We start from the raw sequence: 25,805 nt of genomic DNA, 5'->3' as shown, positions 1-25,805 counted from the left end.
GTATTTATATACCCAAAAGAAACATAGACGATTAACTAAGGAGGTGGCTTGTAAGAGAACAACAAAGTAAGGCTAAATGCTTTGCTTGACATTTGTAACTCTTGTATCAAATTTGAAGAAGAGGACTTTATAAGTTACTCTTTCTCTGAGATGAATGCTTTTCCAAATTATCACAGCTAATAAACCAAATTTTTACCCTCACCTAATGTCTGTGCCACCCTCCAAGCAGAACCATTGTTCATTGAAACAGTTGGCGAATGATTTTATGGATAGACCATCTTAATACCTATATCATTTCTTAAATGAATGTAACCTGTTCTTTGTGGGCTGAGAATGAAGTCACTCACTTAAGTCAAATAGCTTTGACCATAGCAGGAAGTCTGTATCCAAAAATCGAGCCTACAATTCATTTCTTGGTGCAGCAGAACTTTCAACTCTCAGCTTAGCTACGATGGAGGTAAAATCCTTTGGTGAGGTGAGGGTCATTGAAATACAGTCTTATTACATTGCAAAAAAAAAAGATACTTGTCTCTCTCTCAATCTATCAGACTATTGATACAATGGAGCTCAAATAAATGGGAATTTCCTGAGGACTATCATGCTGAGAAAAGAAAAAGACTTCAGACAAAGGGGAAATTTGTCTCCTGGAAAGGGATTTCATAGAGTTCTAAAACCTTGTCAGAACAGGATGAAACTGAATCTCAGGTAATGATGGGTCAACAGTGGATAGACCAGAACTGTTTAGATATTTACATCCTTGGCCTCCTAAATAAACTTTAGTTCCATGTCAGGACTGTGACGACTAAAAAAAAAAAAAAATCAATTCTATCTAATTCCCCTTTGCTTCTACATCCCTGTCTCTTAGGTCTAGTGTATTCCCTTGCCTCCCTGCCTGTTTTAAAATGTATCATAGTATTCTGTTTAAAAGCCTAGGCTCCGTTTTAACAATGCTGTCTTTCTTTCAATGGGTGTTGAGTTTCTCTGCTACTCCTCCCTTTATGCAGGATTTTACCCCTCACATTCATTTTGTCAGAAAACATTTTAGGTGCCTTTTAGATTCAAGGACTTTGTCAGTTATTGCCTTGGTTGATTTCTTGTTGCTAATATAAAATACCCTTTTGAGGAACAGGGGTTATTTTGTTTTACATTTTCAGAGGAGTACAGCCTGTCTATGGCAATAGATGGGGAAGGCATGGTAGCAGGAGGAGAGGTTGGCTGGGTATCCATAATGAGGAAGTAGAGCAAATACAAATCAGAGACATAAAAAGCTCTATTCCATGCTCCCCCAACATAAGGCCAGTGGCCCATGACCTCCAGTGAAGGTCCATGTCCTAAAGGTTATACAGCCTTCCACAACAGTACCACCAGCGTTTTTCATAGCAGCAGACCCAGGTCAGGGTTTTTTATATGAATGTAGACTCATCAAACTCTTAGAGAGACCTTGGAAGAAACAGATGGGATGTCTATATCCCACCTGCTCAGAACTGAGGGAACCCCATAGAAGAGGAGTGAAAGAGCCAGAGGGAATGGAGGACACCAAGGAAACAAGGCTCTCTAAATCAACCTGAGCAGCTCTCATATGATCCCACTGAGCCTTAAACAGCAACGGCATGCAAAGGGCCCTTCAGGGTTCTGCACTGGTCCTCTGTGCAGATTTTCTAGCTTGCTGTTTAGTGTTCTATGGCATTCCTGAGTGTGTGAATGAGTGGGTCTTTGATTCTTGTACCTTCTCTTGTGCTCTTATTCTTTTATTGATTTGCCTTGTCCTACCTTTGATGTGATGGCTTTTGTCTTAGCTTATTATATTCTATTTTGTTATGTTTTGTTGTTACCTCTTAGAAACATGTTCTTTTTCTAATGAGAGACAGAAGGGGAGTGGATCAGGATGGGAGGGAAGGTGGGGAAGAACTTGGAGGAGTAGAGAGAGGAAACTGTCATTAGGATATATTATATGAGATAAGAATCTATTTTTAATAAAAGGGGAAATTTTAAAAAGGAAGTTCTAAAAAAATATAAATAAAACCTTCAATGTCAAGTAATAGTAGACAAGAATTCACAAGGTAGAAGAAACAGGCTGGAGGAAGTAAGTTATTCTCCTTCCAAGTGACCCATCTCATGATTAAAATGAATAACTAGTTGATCAATGAAAAATAGCCATGTAACTGCAGGAAAGAAAACTTCCACAAGGCACATTCCGAAATGATTCATGTATGGTCAGTTGAGTCTGCTGCTGCTGACTTTATGAGATCAATATATTATGTAAAGTTGGGAAGAGAGAATGTGAGCATATTGATTAGATAACCTGCTCAGAGGGAGAATATCTGAGTCTTGAAGGGAGGAAAAGCAAAAGCAGAACGGCAGTATTAGGGTGGGCATGTCTTTATTGTGCAGTATTAGGGTGGGCGTGTCTTTATTGTGCAGTATTAGGGTGGGCGTGTCTTTATTGTGCAGTATTAGGGTGGGCGTGTCTTTATTGTGCAGTATTAGGGTGGGCGTGTCTTTATTGTGCAGTATTAGGGTGGGCGTGTCTTTATTGTGCAGTATTAGGGTGGGCGTGTCTTTATTGTGCAGTATTAGGGTGGGCGTGTCTTTATTGTGCAGTATTAGGGTGGGCGTGTCTTTATTGTGCTCTCTGACTCTTACCATCCAGGTCAGCTTGAAGCCTTCCTGTTCGTTAGTAATGAGGTTTTAGGTGACTAGTTTGACACTCATCTATAAATTCTTTGGAGGAAAAGTTTTTCATGATGGCAGCCAAGAGAGAAAAGAAATACCAAGTCATTCTAACTCAACTCTGAAAAGGCAATCTAGATAAAAATGCTTTGCCCCACAGCAAAGACAACAAGGAGGGAAGACCAAAGCTTCTAGTTTTAAGACTTCATTTACTTCTGTAAAGCCACTTTTCTAATCTGAAAAACATTTTAAAATTATTAAATCAAAAATAGTTTTGATTCATTGAAAGTCAGCATTCATTCTTAGATTGCTAACTTATAAATGAATGACTCACCATAACTACTTGTATACTCAAGATGAAGTAACAGTGTTAACTTGTCCAATTTGGGGGAGTAGTTTGATCAAATGCACAGAAACATACCTTTAGTTACTAAACCTTCCTTTTAGAATGGGTCTGCAGTAATAGAATTTTACTATTTTAGAATAGGTCTAAGTCAGATCGGGCCTCCAGCACTGAGAAGGGAAGTGGACACAAGTTCCCCTTCCTAGACCAGAAGCTATCTCCAGATGACAGCTGCCGGCAAAGAAAAAGCTAATTTTCTCACTGGACTTTCCCTGGGTATATAAACATACATACACACATACACACACACACACACACACATACCCACACACACACAATACACACACACACACCTAGGGACAGGCTCCATGTCCAGCAGTAGATGGTCAACACAAAATGAACTCAAGACAATTTTTTTAACCTTGCAGGTCTTTTGTTTATATATCATGGTTTCCGATTTTGTGCTTTTGTGGGATGTGTGTGTGAATTAAAGTGTGTGTCTGTGGCTGTAGTGTTTCTTGTGCTCTGTCTTTGACTCTTTTTTTTTCTGCTTCTGAGTTGTTTGTTGTTGCCTGTTTTCTTATGAGGGAGAGAAAGAAAATGTATGGATTTGTGTGGGTGGTGAGTGGGAGGCTCTGGGAGGAGTTGGGGGAGGGGAAAGTGAACAGAATATATTATATGAAAAAGCCTATTTTCAATAAAAAGGTGAAAGATGTAGTAGTCTTTTTAATTGAAAGACTTACTTGACTGCTTTTTAACTGCCACATGCGTTTCTTACTTGTTGCTGCTACGGCAGAATACCCTGCTAAAAGCCACGTGCAGAAGGAAGAGTTTGGTTTTGGCTCAGGGTACAGTGAAAAAAGCAAGCCTGAACCTACCTTCAGTCTGGTGCGAGGAGACCTGGACAGAAAACTAGCCTGAGGTGACACCAGTCCAGCACCAGACACGCCTGGACAGGCTGTTAGGATGGAGAGCAAGGTAGGGACTAGAAAATCTCTGCCTGGGTCCAAAGGCCCTTCCACGGGGGGTTGGAGGAAGCTCAAGACACAGGACCCTCGAAAGGGGCCACTTGGACACACCTTACCACTCTCTAGAGTGGTGGTATAGACAAGGAAGAAAACTCCTTTCCCCTTACCCATTCATCACCTGCCCTGGTAGGAGACCATGGCCCTGGGGTCATGAGAGAAGGAAAACTCGCCCAGCACCTAGCCTGGAAAGCGTAGTAGAGCTGACCCTATATGTGGGGGTTGCAGGTCAGCCAGCCCCAAGGATGTGAATGTGGAAGAGCTGGCCCTGCCTCTTGTCTGCAACATGGTAGTGTCAGTTAGGGAGAGATCCCCTCTGCTCCCCTTTGCTCTCACCACTGGTCAAGGTGGAACTGAAGAACAGGCCTTGTCCCTCACCTGCTGCAGCACTTGGAAGAGCAGGCTTTACTTCACTTGGGTAGTACAGTAGAGCTGGCCCTGGATGTGGGGCTTGCAGATATGCTGGCACTAAGGGCCTGAGCCCAGGAGAGCCAGCCCTGCCTCTTGTCTGCTGGATGGTGGAATGGACAGGGAGAGACACCCTTTTCTTCTCCTCATCCCTCTCTGTCTATGGCATGTAGTAGAACTGGTCTTGGGGTCATGGGATGGGAGAAGTAGCTATGTCCCTTACCATCTGTAACACTCTGGAAAGTGAACCCTGCACCTCTCCTGGTCCAGGGTAGGGCTAGCCGTGGTTGTGGGGGTTGCTGATTAGATAGCCCCAAGGGTTTGAGAATGTGAGAGCATGAGAGCCAGCAAGCTGACTAGCTCAGCTAGTTCTTAGGCCTAGATCTAGGGCTTTGAATTAGCCTACCCCAACATCTACCCCACAGATGAACTGGTAGTGTGCATGAAGGGTCCAAAAGTACAGGATCCCCATGACACGGGGCAACAACTGGATATCCAAGAGGAGTCCCAGTTGAGGTTCCAGTGTTGATAGAGTAGCAGAAGCTAGAAGTCTCGGTCGAGACCAATGAGGCATTGCAATGAACATTTGCAAGCAAAGAGGTATGGACACACTGTGACATACTACAGCTTCTACAATGAGATTTATTTCTTTTCTCTGTTTGAGGGGAGATTGCAAGGGTGGAGGGTAGGTACAAGGGGAGGGGAAGATGAGTGGAATTGGGGTACATGGTGTGAAATTCACAAAGAACCAATAAAAAGTTAAAATATGCTAATAAATAAGTAAATTGTACTTAGAAAACCAGTGGGAAACAAATTATGTGACAATGGCATGTGAGTTGTTGGAAGTTTGTCACCACTCAGCAAAGCCACCTTTGAAGTGGAACTAGAACCTGGTTAGTCAGTGCACAGTCCACTCTTCCTTAAGAACTGGAGGGTGTCCTAATGGTGCTCTCTTCTTGCCCCTGTTCCTTCAGTTAAATTATAGAGAAACCAGTGCAATCTTGGTATAACACAGGTGTGATATCACTTCTCTGCTCAAAGTTTCTAGAAATAGGGAATCGTTCTCTTCCAGAATGAAAGCCAGGGCCTTTATTGGGACACAGGAAATAGTGCATGTTCTCTGACTTACTGATTGCCCTACACCCTCTGCCTCCTGCATCAGTTTCTGCCCCAACCAGTGCCCTTGCCCTTCTTTTTGATGCCTGCCTTAGTTACCTCCTCAAGGTTCAAGCCTTCCTTACCCACTTGCTGAGACTTCCCTGAATATGCTTTGGTTGCCCTACTTTGTTTCTATTTTACCCTCGACATTTTCTCACTCACTACCTGTACTGGCTGGTTGTGTGTGTCAACTTGACACAGGCTGGAGTTATCACAGAAAAGGAGCTTCAGTTGGGGAAGTGCCTCCATGAGACCCAGCTGTGGGGCATTTTCTCAATTAGTGATCAAGGGGGTAGGGCCCCTTGTGGGTGGTGCCATCTCTGGGCTGGTAGTCTTGGGTTCTATAAGAGAGCAGGCTGAGCAAGCCAGGGGAAGCAAGCCAGTAAGTAACATCCCTCCATGGCCTCTGCATCAGCTCCTGCTTCCTGACCTGCTTGAGTTCCAGTCCTGACTTCCTTGGGTGATGAACAGCAATATAGAAGTGTAAGCTGAATAAACCCTTTCTTTCCCAACTTGCTTCTTGGTCATGATGTTTTGTGCAGGAATACAAACCCTGACTAAGACACTAGCATACTGCTTATTTTACTTATTTGTTTCTAGTCCCATCTCACTAACATGTAAATCAGCTTTATGAAAGTGGGGACTATGTTTTATCCATGATGACTCCCAGTGTCCCCTCATGTCATAGTAGAAGTTCAATAAATATTTACTGAATGAATGAATGTACTGGATGAAGACTGAAGCTCAGGTAATATAATTAGCAGAGGAAATAGAGCTGTATGAGATCCAGATCAGGGAGTCACAGGAAAAGCATCTGAATGTTAATGAAAGAATAGACCTGTTGTGAAATGTCACAGTGACACTAATAAGATAGGCTATTTGAATGTAGAGTTTAAAAGGAATGGGTGACCTGAGGAAGAGCCGAAAATGATTGCAGAAGATGAGCAAGTCATGCGTAAATGTATGGGCTACTAAGACTTATTCAGTATTTAAAGCAAAGCAGGAACAACCAAATTTATTTTGTTTAAAAGTGTGATAGGGACTGGCAAGATGGCTCAATTTGATAAAAGTTCTTGCTACACTATCCTAATTACTTATTTTCCATCCCTAGAACCAGGAAAAAGGCAGAAAGAAAATTGACTCCACAAATTCGTCTTCTGAATACACACACACACACACACACACACACATACACACACACACACACACACACAATTTCAAAGACTAAAACTTTGCTAGCCAGTGTTTAACTTATATTTTTAATGTTTGTGGGGTGCTTTCATCTCTCCAAACTGTTTTCACATAATTGGTGTTCAAAACCATGAGGCATATGATGGGTACTGTTTTAGTCTCCTTTTGATAGAAGAGGATATGCTGAGACATAGTTATGGTGGTTTGAATAAAAATAAAAATGGCACCCATAGACTCCTGTATTGGAATGCTTGGTCATTAGGGAGTGCAACTACTTGACAGAATTAGGAAGTGTGGCCTTGTTGGAGGAAGTGTGTGTGGTGATTTGAATATGTTTGGCCCATAGAAAATGGCCCTATTAGTGGGTATGGCCTTGTTGGAGGACGTGAGTCACTGTGTAGGCAGGCTTTGATGTCTCCTAGTGCTCAAGCTCCACCCAGAGGGGGGAAGAACCTCCTCCTGGATGCATTCAGATTAACCACATCTGCCTGCACAATTCCATGCTTCTCACTATGATGACAGTGGACTGAACCTCTGAAACTGTAAGCCAGCCCCAATTAAATGTTTGCCTTTATAAGATTTGACCTGGTCATGGTGTCTCTTCATGGCAATAAAACCCAAAGGAAGACCAAAGTTGGTACCAGGGACTGAGTTATTGCTATGATAGGCTGGTGATGCTTTTGTTTGGAGAGCTATGGGTTTTGGAAAGCAATGGAATGCTTTAAATGGGGCTTAATGGCCATCCTAATATAAGTATGGAAGGCATTGGTGCTGAGAGTGATGCAAACTCTGGGGGCCTGTCTTAAAAGGTTTCAGAGGAAAAGAATTTTAGTATGTTGCTTAGAAATCATTTTTGTGATATTTTAGTGAAGACTATGCCTCTTTTTATCATTGTCCCAAGAGTCTATTTATATTCATTGCTTTAATAAAGGAAATCTCAAAAAAGCCTAGTTTAGACTTTGTCCTGTGGTTCACTCGTATGAAGAACATTTTGATCAAATGTAGCAAGCTTAGAAAGGAAAAAATACAAAATGTACAGTTCAAAGAGGAAGTGGGCTGGCGCTTAGTCCTGTGTTCAAGTATATTAAATGGAATGAAGGGAGTGTGATGTCTGGGCAAGATCCAACCCCGCTAAACTTATTATTTATACATTTGTAGTTAAACAAGGGATAATTATATCATGTTAGGCTTTATTATTACCTGGTTATTGTTTTCATTTGGACCTAAGGAGATATGATTACATGTCAAATTGACAAAGGATAGATTGTAATGGCTATTGTCAGTTGTCAACTTGATTAAATCTGGAATGAACTATAACCCAGACCTTGTAAAAATCTTGTGAAAAGGTAAAGAAAAGCTCATGTGTACAGGTGAGGTGGTGCATGCCTTTAATCCTAGCACTTAGAAGACAGACACATGTAAATCTCTGAATTCAAGGTCAGGCTTCAGAGCAAGTTCCAGGACAGCCAAGCTTAGGCAGGGAAGGAGCTGGAAAACAGAAAGCTGGTGATGATGTCAAGGAGGGCACGTTCCAGCCCCAGCAAGCAGCAGAACTTGGCAGCTTCAGCCATGTGGCTCTTGCTTTAGAGGCAAGAATAGAAGGTGTTACTGGAACAGTTGATGATGGTTAGCTGGTGCTAAGAAATTAGCAGTGATTAAGAAGAGACCAGCAATACTCAGGTGAAATCTGGGAAGTATTTTCTGAGAACACAAAAAAGCTATGTTCCAGAGACAGACCTTGTGCTGGCAGCTAGTCTTGGTAATGTTTAAGAATCACCTAAGTAGAACTGGTTGTGAAGGCATGAAAGGGTCATGGAGAGGCTTGACACTGAGAGGCCAAGAAAGGCCATTGGTGAAGGTGTAGTCTCATCTGCAGGTTGAAGGGGTCATGCAAAGAAGTTGAGGCTTGGCACCATAGAGAGAGCCTCTGAGAGGCTATTGGTGAAGCCTAGTTGTAAGATCCCAGTGTACTTGAGATGCCAGTACCATGGCATGACCACCAAGAATAGCAGCAGCAGTGGAGTTGGGGTCAACCAGAGCCTAGAGTGCTACAGAGGGCAGAGCTGGAGAAGTGACCCTAAGCCCTTTGGAGGAGCCCAAAAGATCATGTAGGGATCCCAGACATTGGAACAAGAATCTGTAAGGTTGCCTTGGAGACCGTAAGATGTTAGAGATGTTAGTTAGAGCCATGGATGATCTTCGAGGAAAGCTGTTAACAAGGAGTGGAATCAGCCCAAGAGAAAAAAGTGTGTTGCAATCATCAAAGGTGAAAGGAGTTGGACATTAGACATTGAGACACAGAGTTTGGAGTGTGCCCTGTTGGTCTTGCTTTGGTCTAGTAGTTCCTCACTATGACATTTTGGAACAGTAATGTAAGTCCTGTGCCATGATATGTGATATGTTGGAAGTATGTGATTTGGGTTTTGATTTTGATTTTACAGGGGATTAAAGTTAAGAGATTGCCTGAATCTCTTTAGACTGTGGGGATGTTTGAGGTTGAACTAAATGTATTTTTCATTATGCTATGGCTAGGTATAACCCCCATAGACTCATGTGTTGGAACCAGCCTGTGGGGTCTAGGGAGTGGAATGTGGTGGTTTGAATATGCTTGGCCCCTGGTCAATAGGGCCCTGATATGGCCCTATTAGGGAGGCGTGGCCTCATTGGAATAGAGGTGCTCTTGTTGGTGGGAGTATGCTACTGTGTAGGCTGGCTTTGAGGTCTCTTAGACTTAAGCTCCACCCAGTGGAGAAGAAAGCCTCCTTCTGGCTGCATTCAGATCAAGATGCAGAATTCTCAGTCCCTCCTCCAGTATCACATCTGCTTTACAATGCCATGCTTCTCACCATGGTGATAACAGACTGAACCTCTGAACCTATAAGCCAGCCCCAAGTAAATATTTGCATTTATAAGAGTTGACTTGGTCATGGTGTCTTTTCATAGCAATAAAACCCTAACCATGACTCTATGTTACTAGGAGGAGGGATTTAAGGTTTCAGAAGTTGAATCTAATCCTCAAGGCCTGCTCTCTTCCTGCTGCCTATTGATCCAGATGTAAAACTTTCACCTACCTTTCACCATCATGTCTGCCTGCATGCCACCATGCTTCCTGTCATGTTAATGGACTTGACTAAACCTCTGAAATTGTAAGGCAGCCCCAACTAAATATTTTCTTTTATGAATTGCTATGATCATGGTATCTCTTCACAGCAAGAGAACATGACTAAGAAAATGAGTAAATAGTTTCCCTCCTGCCCCAGGGCATTAATAGAAAAGAGTAGAAGAGGACAATCTATATTTGATGTTTAGCCTCATGTCCTTCTTTTAAAATTTGAGTTATAGGATTTAGTTTGATTTTATTTTAAATATGTGTTTGGTAGATTCTTAGATGACCTAGGAAAAAGTTTTGATGGAAGTTAGGAGTGTTAATGTTATTTTTGTGTCAAGGAGGATAAGCACAGACCAGGGATAGCAGGTGCATGCATGAGGGTGCAGTTACTCAGCTGATAAAGTTTCATACATTTACATACTTTCAGACTGCACTAACACTTAGAATACTTTCTATGACAGCTATAAACAAATAGTTTAATCACAGTTATTATTCAACATGATAAATAATGTGATTTGTATTCTGATGAAACACCTTATTTCTTTATCTTTTCTTATTTCTGTGTATTTATGGGAAGCTGCAGCTATATATTTTATATTAATTCTGGCATTAAGCAGTCCAATTACTAAGTGGCAACAGCTATAGAGAACATAACACAACAGTACAGTATTATGTATTTATATGTATTTATATGAATATAAAATGTTTTATATATGTGTATATGTAGACATTAATATATTGTGTGTGTGTGTATATATATATATATATAAATATAAAACATATAAAATGCCTAAGCCAGCCTAGATATTTTCCAGATTAAGAAGCCAATCTGACTTGTTTCAGGGTCTCTTAAGTAAACCTGTCATTTTTGTATACTGTATATAAAGTATATTACCCTATTCTGAATGGGCATTGTTAAGAGAGTGATATATACTGAGAGCCTAGGGTTTTATGTTTTAGATTTTACAACTCAGAATTGCAGGTAAGCAGAACTATCTCCTCTGTCATCTTAATTTCTACTTAATATTAGCTGACTTCACACCATGTTAATCCATGTGGATTCAGTTTTCTTCTCTGCTTGATTTATTTGAGTTAGCCATGAACATTTCAGCCTGCAGTAAGAACCTCATGAATCAAGTTAAGTATTTTCTTTAGTATAAATCTGTTCTCTTAACTGTGTCTGTTAAGAGACATAATTAATATAATTTCAATTATTACATAATTGAAATAATGTAATAATTTCAAAGATTTTACAAAAGTATCATTTAATTTTATACAACTTCCATGGATTATTGTTTTCACAGGTTTCTGAAGGTGTGTGGATCTGAATTGGTACGCCTTGAGTTATCATGCAGCCACTTTCTTAATGACACTTGCTTGGAGGTTATTTCTGAAATGTGCCCAAATCTACAAGACTTCAATCTCTCATCCTGTGACAAACTGCCGCCTCAGGCTTTTGGCCATATTGCCAAGTTATGTAGGCTCAAGAGGCTCATTCTCTACAGGACAAAAGTAGAGGTAAGAATAACTCATTTGTGTTTTTCTTAATGAAATGTCTAGCTGAATAGTGAATTGCTTTCAAATATTATTGTGATTTCTCATTTTAAAGCAGAGGTTATGACATCATGTGGATGCTCTAAAATCATTAAAGCATTGTTAGTCACTTCAAAGCAATAAACTTTTAAATCATGTTCATGATCCCTGGAAAAGAAATGAGTAGGGGTGGGACAGTGAGCCAAGTGCTGGCAGAGAATGGCTTAGAGGAAGGGGGTGGGGCAGGCTGGTGGCATGCAGGAGGATTTTCACTTGAAGTAGGAGGAAGCAAAATGCATGGTATTAGAAGTGGACATAGAAGTAGAATAATTAGTGTTATCATAGTAGCCAGGTTTCATGTTCACAAAACAGAATCTGTCATGTATATGGTTACTTTTTTCACATACATCTGTAGGACGTATTTCAGTGTTAGTATGTATTAGGACCTAACTTTTCATTAACTGTATACAGTGTATTATATGACAGTCTACTCACCATTCCCTAAATGATCACTATAGTGGGATTTCTTGGACCTGCCAGCAGAAGAATTATGATGTAGAGACTTATTAATATTTATATAGTTTAGGCCTAGCTTAGACTACCTTTTAGCTAGCTCATTGAACTTAATTAACCAGTCTGTTCTAGTCCATGTGTACCATGTGGCCAGTTACCTCTCTTTCACCCCAGGCCTGCAGTAACCCTCCTGCCAACCCAAGCTGTGGGGTCTGGAAGGGGAGATCACATTTCCACACACTTACCACATTCTACCGGCCGCTACTGTCAGGGCCTATCTGAGACACTGGTTGCTAGGAAGCCACTTCTAGCTCTGAGAAGTGCTTGTTCCTCACCTTCCTTCCAGAACTTTTCTCTAGGCCTAAGCTTAGATTTACTGCCCCACATTGGGTGCCAAATTGGCCTTTTACAAATATGTCAGCTATATTAATAGAGACACAGAGACTCTTGTATATTTAAAAAGCTTAGGCTTTTACCTTGGGCTATTCCCCAGCTTCTCTAGTCCAGCTCATTGTGCCTGCATCCTGCCATCACCTGGTCTACCTCTCTGCTCATGCCTATGCCCATCCACCTCTGTGCCTACTTGCTGATCCCTGCTTCTGACTTTTCTCCCCTTACCCCGTTCTCTCTTCAGGGAGCGTACCTTCCACTTCTTGCCCAGCTATTGACCAGCTCTTTAGTAAAGCCAATCAGAGAAGGCCTTAGGCAGATGAGACAGGACAGAGAGACACCTTAACACTGTGCACGCCAACAGATCGTGATTTTACTTTCTGTGTTCATTTTATAAAATGTCTGACTAATGACAGTCTTATGTAGAGAGTTTCTACTTGTATAATATTGTTACTATAGGGCAATGATACTTCTGGATTAAAGAAGAGATGCAAAGACCCCATAATAAACAGCAGCTTCTGGTTTTCGTTCTTTCTTCTCCAGACACGTAGGTCTGCTTTTGGTTAGTTAACATTCTTACTTAATTCCAACTCAGGGCTTTGTTCATCTTCCTATCTGTACTGTTTTCCCAGCATATTACATTTCTTACTAATCAGCAGAGGTCTTGCTCATTTTATGTTTTAAAAGATGGCTCCTTGAACAGTGGTTAAATGAAGTCTCTTCTGACTTGCACTTCTTATTTCCACCCAGTTTTATTGTCTTTTAAACATTCCTAGTAAGCTCTAGCATGATCATTATTTTCCTTTTTGTATTATTTTTCTTCATATTAGGATATACAATATTTTATATAGTGGTGAATACTGCCCTTCTTTTTGTTGCCCTCTTTCCAGATTCTAGAATAGAATCTGGTCAGGATTTGACATGAGTAAGTATTTTATAAGTCAATGAATAAAAGAAATTAGTTACATTTCTTAAAATGCTATACCAATGACTTTCTCACTATAATGGACCTTTATGGCTCTTAAATGTTTTTTGGTTCATGCTGTTCAGCATCTAAGTATTTCAGTTTCCCTCTCTAAGATAAAAATACAAATTGGGTCAATATGATGACAAAATTATGTGTATTGTATTTAGGCAGTTCCGGAAGCAATATAAGCAACTGATAAAGGTTTTAGTAACATTGTTATAACAGTTTTGAAGGATAATGTTTTACTGTGAAGGGAAAGAACTTCCTCACTATTGTATTCAAATACTTTTGTTGGATCTATACACTTATTCTTCTTGATCACTCATTTCTCATCAGAAGTTTCATTTAGAAGTTATTACACTCCATTTTGCACTCTGATAAAGCTTCCAATATGCTCATGTAGGTCTTCTTTTATTTCTTGACATGTCAGTTTTCTTCACTTAGATCCTAAGTGATTCTGACTACATACATATGTTACATGGTATACTTTCAGGTGCTGTTTTTCTCTTTCATTTAATTTTTACTGTTTATTATTAATATATAGGGAAACTTGGGTTTTTACATATATTTATCTCATATTTGCTCCCCTTAATGAATGCTTACAATTGTTGTAGTCATTTTTCATTTACATCTTTTGGATTTTTTATCTTATACTTACATAACATGGAAATTATTTTTTATTTCTTTTTCCCTAGTCTTTGGAGTATTACTTATTTGTTAGAATTTTGTAAGTAATGTAGAATCTTAGAGTTTTAACAGATTGTCAGTGTTTTTTTTTCCAGTGCAGTGGGAACTTTCTCATATTTGTTTTTTTAAGTCACACCAAATATTTAACTACCCATAGGTTCCAGGTGCTTGGAACTTGTAGTGAGTTATATACACAACATCTCACACAGTATATTGTTTTTATGCTTTTTGGCATTACATTTTAATAACTGGTTAAGATAATTTTTATTTAAATTCAAAATGTTATATAAAATATGTATCAAAATTTTGGGCTTCAGTTAACACAGTCCCTACATTGTTGGGTAATACCTTTGTGGTTTATTGTTGATGATTGGAAGCTGGGAATTGAACCCAGAGTCTTGAATATGAAAGCAGACCCTTTCTCACAAAGCTATAATCCCCACTCCCTCTCTATGTTTTAAAGTTAAAGTATGTAGGTATGTAGCTTTTCTAGTATTTTGTAGCCATATTGCTTGCATGTGCATGGTGATGGTCAACTTCCTAATTGTGTACCTTGAGATTACTGTCTCCCAGAATCCCCCTTTATGAAACTAGAGACATACACCATCTTGAAAGGCTTAAGGCCTTAATATCCAATCAGATTTATATAATAATAAAATCACAATTATAAGATGCCAACACAATAACTTCAGAACCAAATAATAAAGACAATATACCCAGTTAATATATTTTGTAAAAATGTTTGTTTGCGTGTATAACCTCATGGAGTCTGGCTAGTCCTCATCACCTGTCTCCATGATCTGAAGACCCTCCTCCTGCTCTTCCTTTTTCCTCCTCCAACTCTAGCTCCACCTCTCTATTCACGTTCAATCACAGGCCTCTCACCACCCTAATGTGATTGGACAGAGAAAATACTGTAGCACTGATCAGTGACTCCCTCAGTTTCCCTTCCTACAGTCCCTCCCCTATCCCCCTTCCCCTTCTCCTCTGACAAAGTACCCAGTACTTTGGGTAATCCCCCAGTACTGGCACATCAAGTCCCTGTAGCACTTCTCCCACTGAGGCCAGACAGTTAGGGGAACAGATTCCAGGTACAGGCAAAAGCTTTAGGGATAGCTCCCACTTCCGTTGTTCAAGACCCATGTGAAGACCAAGCTATACATTTGATATGTATATGTCAGGAGCCTAGGTCCAGCCCATGAATGCTTTTTGGTTGGTGGTTCAGTCTCTGAGAGTCCCAAGGGTCTAGTTTAGTTGACTCTGTTGATCTTCATGTGAAGTTCCTATCTGTTTTAGGGCTTTCAATCCCTCCCTCAACTCTTCTATAAGAGTCCCCAAGCTTCATCCAATGTTTGACTGTGGGTCTTTGCATCTGAGTCAGCTGCTAGGTGGAAGCTCTCACAGGATAGCCATGCCAGGCTCCTGTTTGTAAGCATAACAGAGTGTCATTAGTAATGTCAGGGATTGGTGCTTGCCCATGGGATAGGTCTCTAGTTAGACCTGTTTTTTACTTGTCATTAATCAGTCTTTGTTCCATGCATTTCTTGTAAGCAGGATAAATTCTGGGTTGAAAGTTTTATGGGTGAGTTAGTGTCCCTATGGCTCCATGAGGCTTCATGCCTGGCTACAGGAGGTGGCCTCTTTACCTTCTGTATCCTCACTGCTTTACATCTTTGCTAACGTGAGCCTCATTGTTTCTTAGGTGCCTTTCCTATCCCAGGACTCTGGCATCTACTCCAGATGCCCCACCCCATCTCTGCCAGCTGTAAATTCCATTCATTTTCATGGCCATCTGGCCATCTCCTCTGTCTCCCCAAACACCTAATCCTGAAACCCACACATTCCCTACTCCATTGGCTTTCCCACTCAGTTCACTCCCTCCATCTGCCTATTTTATTTTATTCCCACTTCTAAATGATAAATCAAGCACCCTCACTTGTGCCCTCCCTCTTGTTTAGCTTCTTTGGGTTGGTGGAGTGTAGCATGGGTATCCTGTATTTTATAGCTTATATCACTTCTAAGTGAGTACATACCATGCATGTCTGTTTGGGTCTGGGTTACCTCACTTAGGATGATATTCTCAATTTCAGTCCATTTACCTACAAAATTCATGATGTCTTTGTTTTTAATACCTAAATAGTACTTCATATTATAAATGGGATGCTTTCTTTATCCATTCTTTAGTTGAGGGACATCTACGTTGCTTTTACTTGTTTCATTTATTTACAAATAAAGCTGCTATGAACATAGTTAAGCAAGTGCCCTTGTAGTATAGTGGGGCATCTTTTGGGTATGTACCAGGAATGGTATAACTGGGTGTTGAGGTAGAACTATTCCCAGTTTTCTGAGAAAGCATTAATTGATCTCCAAAGTGGTTGTACAAGTGTATACTCCCACCAGCAATGATGGACTGTTCTTCTTAGCTCCACATCCTCACCAGCATGTGCTCTTACTTGAGTTTGGGATCTTAGCTATTCTGACTAGTGTAGGATGGAATCTGAGCATCATTTAATATGCATTTCCCTGATGACTAAGGACTTTGAATATTTCTTGGCCATTCCTCTATTGAGAATTCTTTCCTTAACTCTGTACCCCATTTTTTAATTGGGTTATTTTGGTTGTTGCTGTTTAACTTCTTGAGTTATTCATAAATTTTGGGTATTAGCCCTGTAACTGATGTAAGGTTAGTAAAGATCCATTCCCAATCTATAGGTTGCCATTTTGTCCTGCTGACAGTGTCCTTTGCCTTCCAGAAGCTTTTCAGTTTCATGAGGTCTCACTTACCAGTTATTGATCTTAGAGCCTGAGCCATTGGTGTTCTGTTCAGGAAGTTGTCTTCTGTACCAGTGAGTTCAAGGATATTTTCTACTTTCTGTCTTATTAGGTTTAGTGTTTCTGGTTTTACATTGAGGTCTTTGATCCACTTGGACTTGAGTTTTGTGCAGGGTGATAGATATTGATCTACTTGCGTTCTTCTACATGCAGACATCCCATTAGACCAGGACCATTTGTGGAAGATACTTTCTTTTTTTCCACTATATATTTTTGGCTTCTTTATCAAAAATCAAGTGTCCATAGGAATGTGGGTTTATTTCAGGGTCTTTGATTTGATTCCCTTGATCAACCTTTCTCTTCCTTTACCAATACCAATTTTTATTAGTGTTGCTCTGTAACACAGCTTGAGGTCAGGGATGTGCTACCTCCAGAAGTTCTTTTATTGTTCAGGATTGTTTTAGTTATCCTGGGTTTTTGTTGTTTTTCCATATGTAGTTGAGAATTGCTCGGTCAGGTTCTGTAAAGAATTGTGTTGGAATTTTGATGGGGATTGCATTGAATTTATAAATTGCTTGTGGTAACATGGCCATTTTCACTTTATTAACCCTACAGATCTGTGAGCATGGGAGATCTTTCCATCTTCTGTTATCTTCCTCAGTTTCTTTCTTTAGTGACATGAAGTTCTTGTCATATAAGTTGCTTACTTCTTTGGTTAGAGTTAATCCAAGATATTTTATATTATTTGTAACTACTGTAAAAGGTATTGTTTCTTTGATTTCTTTCTCACCCCACTTATCATTTGTATTAAGGAGGGATATTGGTATTTTTTTGAGACTTAGTTATTTGTTCAATGAGAAGATGGTCTTAAGTACCACTGTTTCAGTGGTCTGAGAAAAAGTGAGTCATCAGTTGTTTGAGTGTAAAATTGTCAACTGTCTTTTCTGGACTAGGATTATCCATTCTGAAATGTCATATTTATTCTTGCATTTACTGTATATGATATATATATATACATATATATATATATACATATATATATATATATACAACTTGCTGATGTCTATTCTTTATGCTTTTTGCTTGGTGGTGTATTTTATGTGACTATGTATAATTTAGATTAATAAACTATAGTTATTTTTAAGGACAAGCTTTATTTCTAAAGCTCTACTTTATTGCTCAGTGTACTATATAGTCTGAGATCTAAATGAGATAATGCCTCAGTTTTAAATTTTCTGATTATTTGACTTTAAGAAGAAATGTAATATACTTAAATATTAAAGATGTCTTTGAAAAGAAAATAAGGTAAAACCAAACTTGCAGGGTATCTTACAGTTAAAGTGATTTGAGAAAAATAAACTTTTGAAATGTTAATATACTTATGTGACAAAGTTGTCAATGAACCATTAATCTGTGATTTTCTTAAATTTTTTTAAAGAGACTGATGTACTGTGACTGTTTTTTAAAGTGTGACTTAAGGGGTTGAGATCTCCCATCTAGAGTGGACATTTATACATACATACTGAAGTCTAGATAGTACCAGATCTAGTTTCTCCCACTTACATAAATATGGATGTAAAGTCATCCACTGTATGGATATATTATATAAGGTCTAGATAGTACCTTATCTTACCTACCTACTTCTTGGTGAGCTATCTGCTAAATTAACAATTTTTAATGTTGTGTATATAAAATTTGGCTTTTCATTTATCTAAAGTTCATGCATAATAAAATTTGAAAATGATGTACTTGAGTGATCTAATTGGTGGAGTCAGACCTGAGCCCTGCGCAGACTGTTCCCTTCTCACTCTTACTTCCTCAGTGGGATCTCCACCCGAGTCCTCATGGCACCAAGAAGAGCTGGAAAGAAGCTTTCTTTCAGCTGATTTCTTTCCAGTCAGGCTGCAAACACCTTCTTTCTTTATTTTTTTTTTAATCTTTTCACAAATTTGGTTGATACACAGCCAAAGAAATTTATAACCTAAAAGTGACTCAAAATAACTACACATCTTACCATTCCACTGGCATCTCTCAGAACACTCACCTGGTTCATTATAATGGCCATCTATTAAGTCTCTGCTTTTGTCTTTTTAATCCCACTTCCTTCTCTATACATAGAGCAGAATGATGCACTTAACATGTCTGGCCATACCAGGTCATGTTTCTTCTCAGAATCTAACAGCTCTTCTTCAGCCCTTACAAATAAGTCTCTGGATTCATCCCTTACTTCTTGTCTTTTTTTCCAACATAATATTTTCATTGATTACTTGGGAGTTTCACATAGTGCAGCCCAATCATGCTCACTTCCCAGTCCTCCCAGGTCCATCCCATAATGAACACATTTGCCACTTCCTCCTTTCTATTCCCATATTCTTTGCATGACTTAATCATGTTGGTAGATGGAAATTAGCAGAGATGAAGAAGGCAGTTGGGTGACTGCCCTCTCTTAACTTTCTACATAATCATCAACAATATGTTCATATATTAGGATCTGATTTCAAATGTACCTCATTATCCTGAAGATGTATATGAAAGAAAAAAAGTGGTAAACTTGAGCTTTTTGGGAGAGATTTGGAAAGGGAGGTGTGGGAGGGGCTAGCCCTGGCTGTCCTGGAACTCACTCTGTAGACTAGCCGGCCTCGAACTCAGAAATCCGCCTGTCTCAGCTCCTAAGTGCTGGGATTCAAGGTGTGTGCCACCACTGCCCTAGCAGTTGTGTCATTTTTAGAGGGCCATATATTGCACACTGTAATGCTTAATTGCTTAAGTTAACATTCTTACTATGACTGTCCAGGCGGTCATTGAACTTTTGGACTGTAGGAGACTTTTTGTCCCCATCTCCTGAGTAACTGGGATTATAGATATGCACCACTGTGCCACCTCAACCATTACCCTGCAAAATAGAAAATAAGCAAAAATCAATATTAAAGTGTTGACTCTATTATAGAGTACTGATGCTACAGGTCAAATTATGATAAGAGAAAGCTATATTTTGTTTATTTATAATCCATATTATTAAGTATAATGTGTTTGTGTGCTTTTGTAAAACTTAAGACTGTGTGTATAAGTCTGTGTGAGGGCTTTGGAGGCATGTTTCAGTTCTAAAGTTTGATACATTTTGTGATGTGTTCTGTTTGCTTTCCCAGACACTCTATTTATATTTAACTCTCTGACCATTCTAATGAAAGTAGGTAATGATTCCATTTTCCAGATGTTGAAATTGAAGTTTTAGGTGATATGGCCCAAAACAATATTTGCATTCACATTTGAACTCAGGTCTGCTAGCTATGCTGATACAGATAAATTTTTAAAAATATATAAGATTTTAGAAAAAATTACTCTAAAAGCTTGGCTGCTTCTGTTGAAAACACTAAAATCTTTTTACTACTTACTCTTGTTCTATCTGTTTACTAGGAGTGTCCTACACATAAGCCCTGTGTATTTCCTGGAGCAGTCTGGAAACAGTTTGAGCGTGTTTACCAATTTTTTGGGGGGGGGGATGTCTGTAGTGGGAAATGAGAATGGAATGACAAATATCTCAGTGAGGATGCCATCCTGTTGCTTAGCAGCAGGCAAGAAAACCAAGAGTGGTTTTTAAAAGTTGGACTTATAAATGGAACACCTGCATCCAGTTTTGATTGCCTCACTTCAAGAATGATAGAGCATAAATTGAAAGAATCTGAAGAAGTGAAAAAACTGATTATAGGTTTTGTGGGGAACTAGTATATGTCAGTAATCCACAAGTATGGTTCAGCAGCTGTTTACCAGCATAGTGGCTGTGTCAACAGTTTCCAGGACACCTTTGCCTACGTCTTGATGAACTAGCATGCAAGAAAAGTAGTTGATCTTCACTTGTGTTGGAGAAGAGTGTGCCTATTTCTTTTTCGTGTGCCACTTTAATCTGCAGAGTAAAGCCTCATACCAGTCTATTGATAAAAGTGCCTTGATTTTTTTTTTTTTCACAAAAGACTTGTGAATTGTCTTTCAAACACATTGTAATTCGATTTGGTGACATAAATTTGCTTTCTAGCATACAGATATGGTGGTCCCTTAACTGTTTTTTTTTTATATACCTACTTTTAAAACATTGTGTGCTGGCAGACACAGTTCAGCTAACAAACAGCCACTGACTACATAGCCAGGTAAGGGAATGGCCTTTCTCTTAGCAGAGCAGTTGAAATTAGTAGGAAGAAATTGCCTGCCTATGTCAATTAATGCTGGCTACCATTAGCTGTCATCTAAAATGTTGTCTGTTTCAGTAGGTTGGTTTAACTGTTGAACATGAGGCAGGGGGATGTTATGATTTGACTCATTTGGTGGCATTCTTTGGTCACAGTTTAAGTGGTATAGACTTGCTGGAGGAAGTAAGTCACTGGAGCTGGGGTGTGAGAACTTAAATCCTAGTTCCACTTCCAGTTTCCTCTCCATTGCTGTGATAAACACCATAAACAAAAGCAACTTGCTTGGCATATACATCCTATTCACAGTCCATCTTTGAGAGAAGTTAGGGCAGGACCTGAACCTGGAACTTGGCAGCAGGAACTGTCACAGAAGCCATGGAGGAAAGTTGTTTACTGGTTTGTTGCCATGGCACACTCAGCTTGCTTTCTTATACAACCCATCACCTCACACACACACTGGGCTGGGTCTTCCCACATCATTCTTTAATCAAGAAAATGTCCCAGAGACTTGCCCACAGGCCAGTCTGTTAGGGGCAGTTCCATGATTGACACTGGCAGTTCCAAGTGAATAACGTGATAATGAATATGACAAAAAAGGTAACTGTCATGATAATGAATATGACAAAAAAGGTAACTGTCATTCTCGTAGTCCTCGATTTGTCTCCAGGCTAGAAGATACTGTACTCACTCTCCCGACTGGCAAGAGAGGAGGGGTCAAACCGCCCCTTATATTGTATGGGCGTGGCATGTCTGTCTTGTGGTCAGATGACTGGGTGTAGGGTCCAGCTAGAATGCTAGGAGCTTGGGGCATTGTCTGTCTGATAGAGCACACATTCCTGCAGGGGCAGCTGTGAGGGGTTGTGACTGAAACAGGAACCAAAGACTCAGAAGGTATGGCCAAGCTCCTTCTGCCCTCTGCAAACAAAAATTGCCCGAAGGCGCTCCAGGGCTCAAAGCCAAATACTCTACTGAGCCTAAGTTACCTGAGCAGACCACTGCCTCATACTGCCCCACAGTCAGGTACCTTGGGTCCAGGATCATGCATGCTGTGGTTTTTGCCTGACTGTGTTTTGTTTTCTCTCTGTTCACATTTTACACTACATTGTCATTTACTCCTTTACTTTGTATTGTACTGATAGTCATGTGATCTATATGAATTATATATAAATTATATATTCATAATTTGGCACTGCATTTTGAAACTCTATAGGGACCAGTGGATTCTGAAGCTGCTGATTTTATGTAAGTTTCAGGTAGAATGTAGAAGAACTTTTAATTTTCTGAACATATATTATACTAGATGACATTTTCTCAGAGTACAGTTTGATCATTATGTGTGGTTCCAATCACTCCTTAACATACTTTTTCTCATAGTAATTTGACTAGAGTTTGAAAATTATAAACTCATTTAAAAGAGAACATGATGCTTTACATTTTTAAAGCTACTATTTAAATTATTTTATTATATGTACACCCATTAAGTAAGTTTTGCAGAAGCAATCAATAGAATTTGTACACTTAGAATCCTAAAGGGTACTTAGAAGAGGTTTATAAACTTAAAAGAGTTTTATAAAACTTTTTACTATTGACTGTTGAATTGTCTTTTTTTGTAGTAGTACTCTTTATGTACTTTGATTCGCCTGTTGGTGTATTGTAGATATACAGAAATATTGCAATGTAGAAGTGTTTCCAGTGAGTAAATCTTTTAGATCAGTGGTTCTCAATCTCCCTAATGCTGGGAACTCTGACTACAGTTCCTCATGTTGAGATGACCTGCAACATAAAATTATTTTCATTGCTACTTTATACCTGTAATTTTGCTACTGTTATAAATCATAATGTAAGTATCTGTATTTTCCAGTAATCTTAGGTGATCCCGTGAAATAGTTGTTCAAATTCCCAAAGGGCTCATGACCCACATGCTGAGAATCATTGTATTCGATACAGTAGGTCATATGTTCTACACCACAGACAATTAACTATATTGCTAAAGTACGATAACATCTATAAACAATGCTGAAATAAATGATTCCTGTAGAACTTTATTTACAAAAGCATCTAGCAAGGTATAGTTTGCCTGTGAGTTGTAGCTTGCCAACTTTTACGCTAAATGGTAGTCTCCCAAAATCTGATCATCTTCTATATGAACAGTTAGTTTCCTTTCCTTGCTTTGACATTAGCCCAAGTTACTTCATTCTAAATATGAAGACATACACAAAGACTTTTCTGCAATTATTGTGTGAGCATATGTATTTACTAGATGTAGAGAGACTGTAAACTGTTACCATAGATATAGTTCCTTAATGTAGGCCTGGATTGTCATCAGTTAGCTGTGGGGGGTAGGGGGAGGGGAACAATGACAATCGGGTCTTTTCCATTTGCTGCATCATCGCTGTTGTAATAAGCCTTTGGTTTATCTGCTTTGCGTCCTCGTTAGTCCCTCACAGCATCTCCTCCATTGTCACCATTCCTATCCTTCTACATTGCAGTCCTTTGATCTCTCATCTCTCTTTCAGCAAAGATGAATGAACTCCTTAAACAGGAAGCTTCTTTTATTCTATGATAGTTCCTTTTTAAAGTCAGAATAAAAATGATAGTTTTCTCTATTATTCATAACTTTTGTAATTTCCAATTTAATGTGAACACTGGTTAAATTTCTGTAAAGTATTTGCCAAAGTACATATATTCAGACATAACTTTTTTCTATATTTTAAAGTTACTTTAGACATTCAGCCCTAAATGGGATCTCTCCATCAAATCCCTCCTCCCAGAGTTCAGGGGACCTCTAGGAAGAGGAGGTAGAAAGAGTGTAAGGACCAGAGAGGATGGAGAACACCAAGAAAACAAGGCCGCCTGCGTCAGCATGGGCAAAGGCCTTATGAACTCACAGAGGCTGAAGCAGTGTGTACACACAGGGCTGCACCCAGTCTTCTGCCAGCATTTTTATAGGACTCCTGAATGTGCAGACGAGTGGGTCTCCAATTCTTGGGCCTTCTCTTGGGTTTTTTTTTTTTGTTGTTGTTGTTGATGATGATTCATGTTGTCCTTCTTTGATGTGGTAGTTTTTGTTTTATATTATTTTATTTTATTTTTTAAATGAGTGAATAAATGAAAACTACCCAGCAGGGTAAACTGTCATTTATCCCTTCTGTGAGACATGAAGTGACATTTGGGAACATCACCAGTCCCTCCAGGGTAGGCCTCATGTTCAGGAGTACTTGGCCAACATACAGTGGACAACGCAGTGTTTTTTTCTGTGTAGTCTTATTTGGTTACAGTTTGGTAGGTTTTGTTTGTTTGTTTGTTTTGAATACAGTTTCATTTTCTTGGTTAGTTTGGAGGTTTGTTTGTTTTTGAGAAAGAACTTGTGTGGTTAGGGAGAGGGAGAGGATTGGGAAAGACTTGGGGATGGGAAAGAATATGATCAATCTATATTTAAACTTAAAGATTGTTTTATATAGTCAACATATAATTTAAAAGGGGGGGAATTTTGTTGAGAGAAAGAATGCATTAAGATGTTTCTAGATTAAACTCTTGGTTCAAAAGTAAGTTGGGCCTGGTGAAGAGATGTCTGGCTAAAAGCATTTAATTTAAGGGGCAAAGAGTACTTGTTGCTCTTGCAGAGAGCCTAGAATTTGATGGCTCACAACCCTCTGTAAACAGTTTCAGGACAGCCAATGCCCTCTCTGGCTTTAGCAAACACCAGACACACTTGTAGTGTACATACATACATTTAAGTAAGCATTCATATACATAAAATACAAATAAATTACCATAAAATACATGATACATTGGTTCTTTTAGGTGAGTTAGGAAGATGTGTTATTAGGCTTGTACATTAACATTACAGTCACTTCATGGAGCATCACCACTAAACAAAGGATGGGAAGATAGTGAGAGCTAGAGGTTGTGGAAGACTGCTATGAACTAGTGTCTTCTGCTCATACAGAACCTGTGTATTCATAACTCAGCCAGTGTGGTTCCTGGCAGAACCTGCACAAGAGCAAGAAATAGTTAATCAGTATAGACGGAGAAAGGACTCAGAAAGTCTCGCTCCTAACTGAGGTGCTGGTGGCAGCTGGTAGCTGCTGTGGGAGAACCAGCTTTTTTTGAGAATTTGGCCCTGTTTTGTGGCCATTTTCCAGTGCATGGCCTGCATACGTGCACGTTATATAGGCAGGTAATTTGATTTAAGGAATTCACCTCGGAGTTCATCTCAAACAATTCCAAGAGAACATTACTGTCCCATCCTAGGTTTGGATCCTCAGATCTGAGGGATGGTGGGCTCCCAGGCTGTTGAATGAGAGTCTTAGAGAAAGGATTCGCATCCATACAGTTGTACCTAAAAGGACCATATTCTATGTGTTATGGTCAGAACTGAACTAAGGTTCCTGCTGGCTCTGCAGTGACCACAGGACTCCTGCAGAGTGGGATCTCAACACCTTTATTAGAAGTCCCGGTCCTCAAAAAAAATTCCTGGTCTTAGAGAGGAGCTGTCTAAGAGACATTAAGAAATAAAAAGTAGGAGTAAGGAGTGAGGTTCCAAGAAGTAAATGAAAACAGCTATTAAAAGCAAGCTAGAGCAAAACTCCAGCATTCGGGAGGCAGAGACGGGCAGAGTTCTTTGAAGCCAGTCAGATCTGCATAGCAAGTTCCAGGAGAGCTAGTACTACGTAGTGACATCCTGTCTCAAACAAAACTTAGAACATTGCTGGTGGGATTGCAAACTGATACAACCACTCTGGAAATCAGTTTGGCGTTTCCTCCGGAAATTGGACATAGAACTACCGGAGGCTATACCACTCCTGGGCATATACCCAAAAAATACTGCAACATGTAACAAGGACACATGCTCCAC

General features: G+C 39.5%; 1 protein-coding gene across 1 annotated transcript in view; it reads left to right on the top strand.

The window, feature by feature from the left end:
- Window positions 1-25,805, top strand: part of Fbxl4 (F-box and leucine rich repeat protein 4) — a 75,557-nt gene that overhangs the window by 33,137 nt on the left and 16,615 nt on the right. The window contains exon 6 of the mRNA XM_031366490.1: window positions 11,209-11,422. Within this exon, the coding sequence (XP_031222350.1) occupies window positions 11,209-11,422 (214 nt within the window). The remainder of the gene's footprint in view (window positions 1-11,208; window positions 11,423-25,805) is intronic.

The sequence above is a fragment of the Mastomys coucha genome, unplaced genomic scaffold (assembly GCF_008632895.1).
Source record: "Mastomys coucha isolate ucsf_1 unplaced genomic scaffold, UCSF_Mcou_1 pScaffold14, whole genome shotgun sequence".
NCBI lineage: Eukaryota > Metazoa > Chordata > Mammalia > Rodentia > Muridae > Mastomys > Mastomys coucha.
This window is presented reverse-complemented; position numbering and strand designations above follow the sequence as displayed.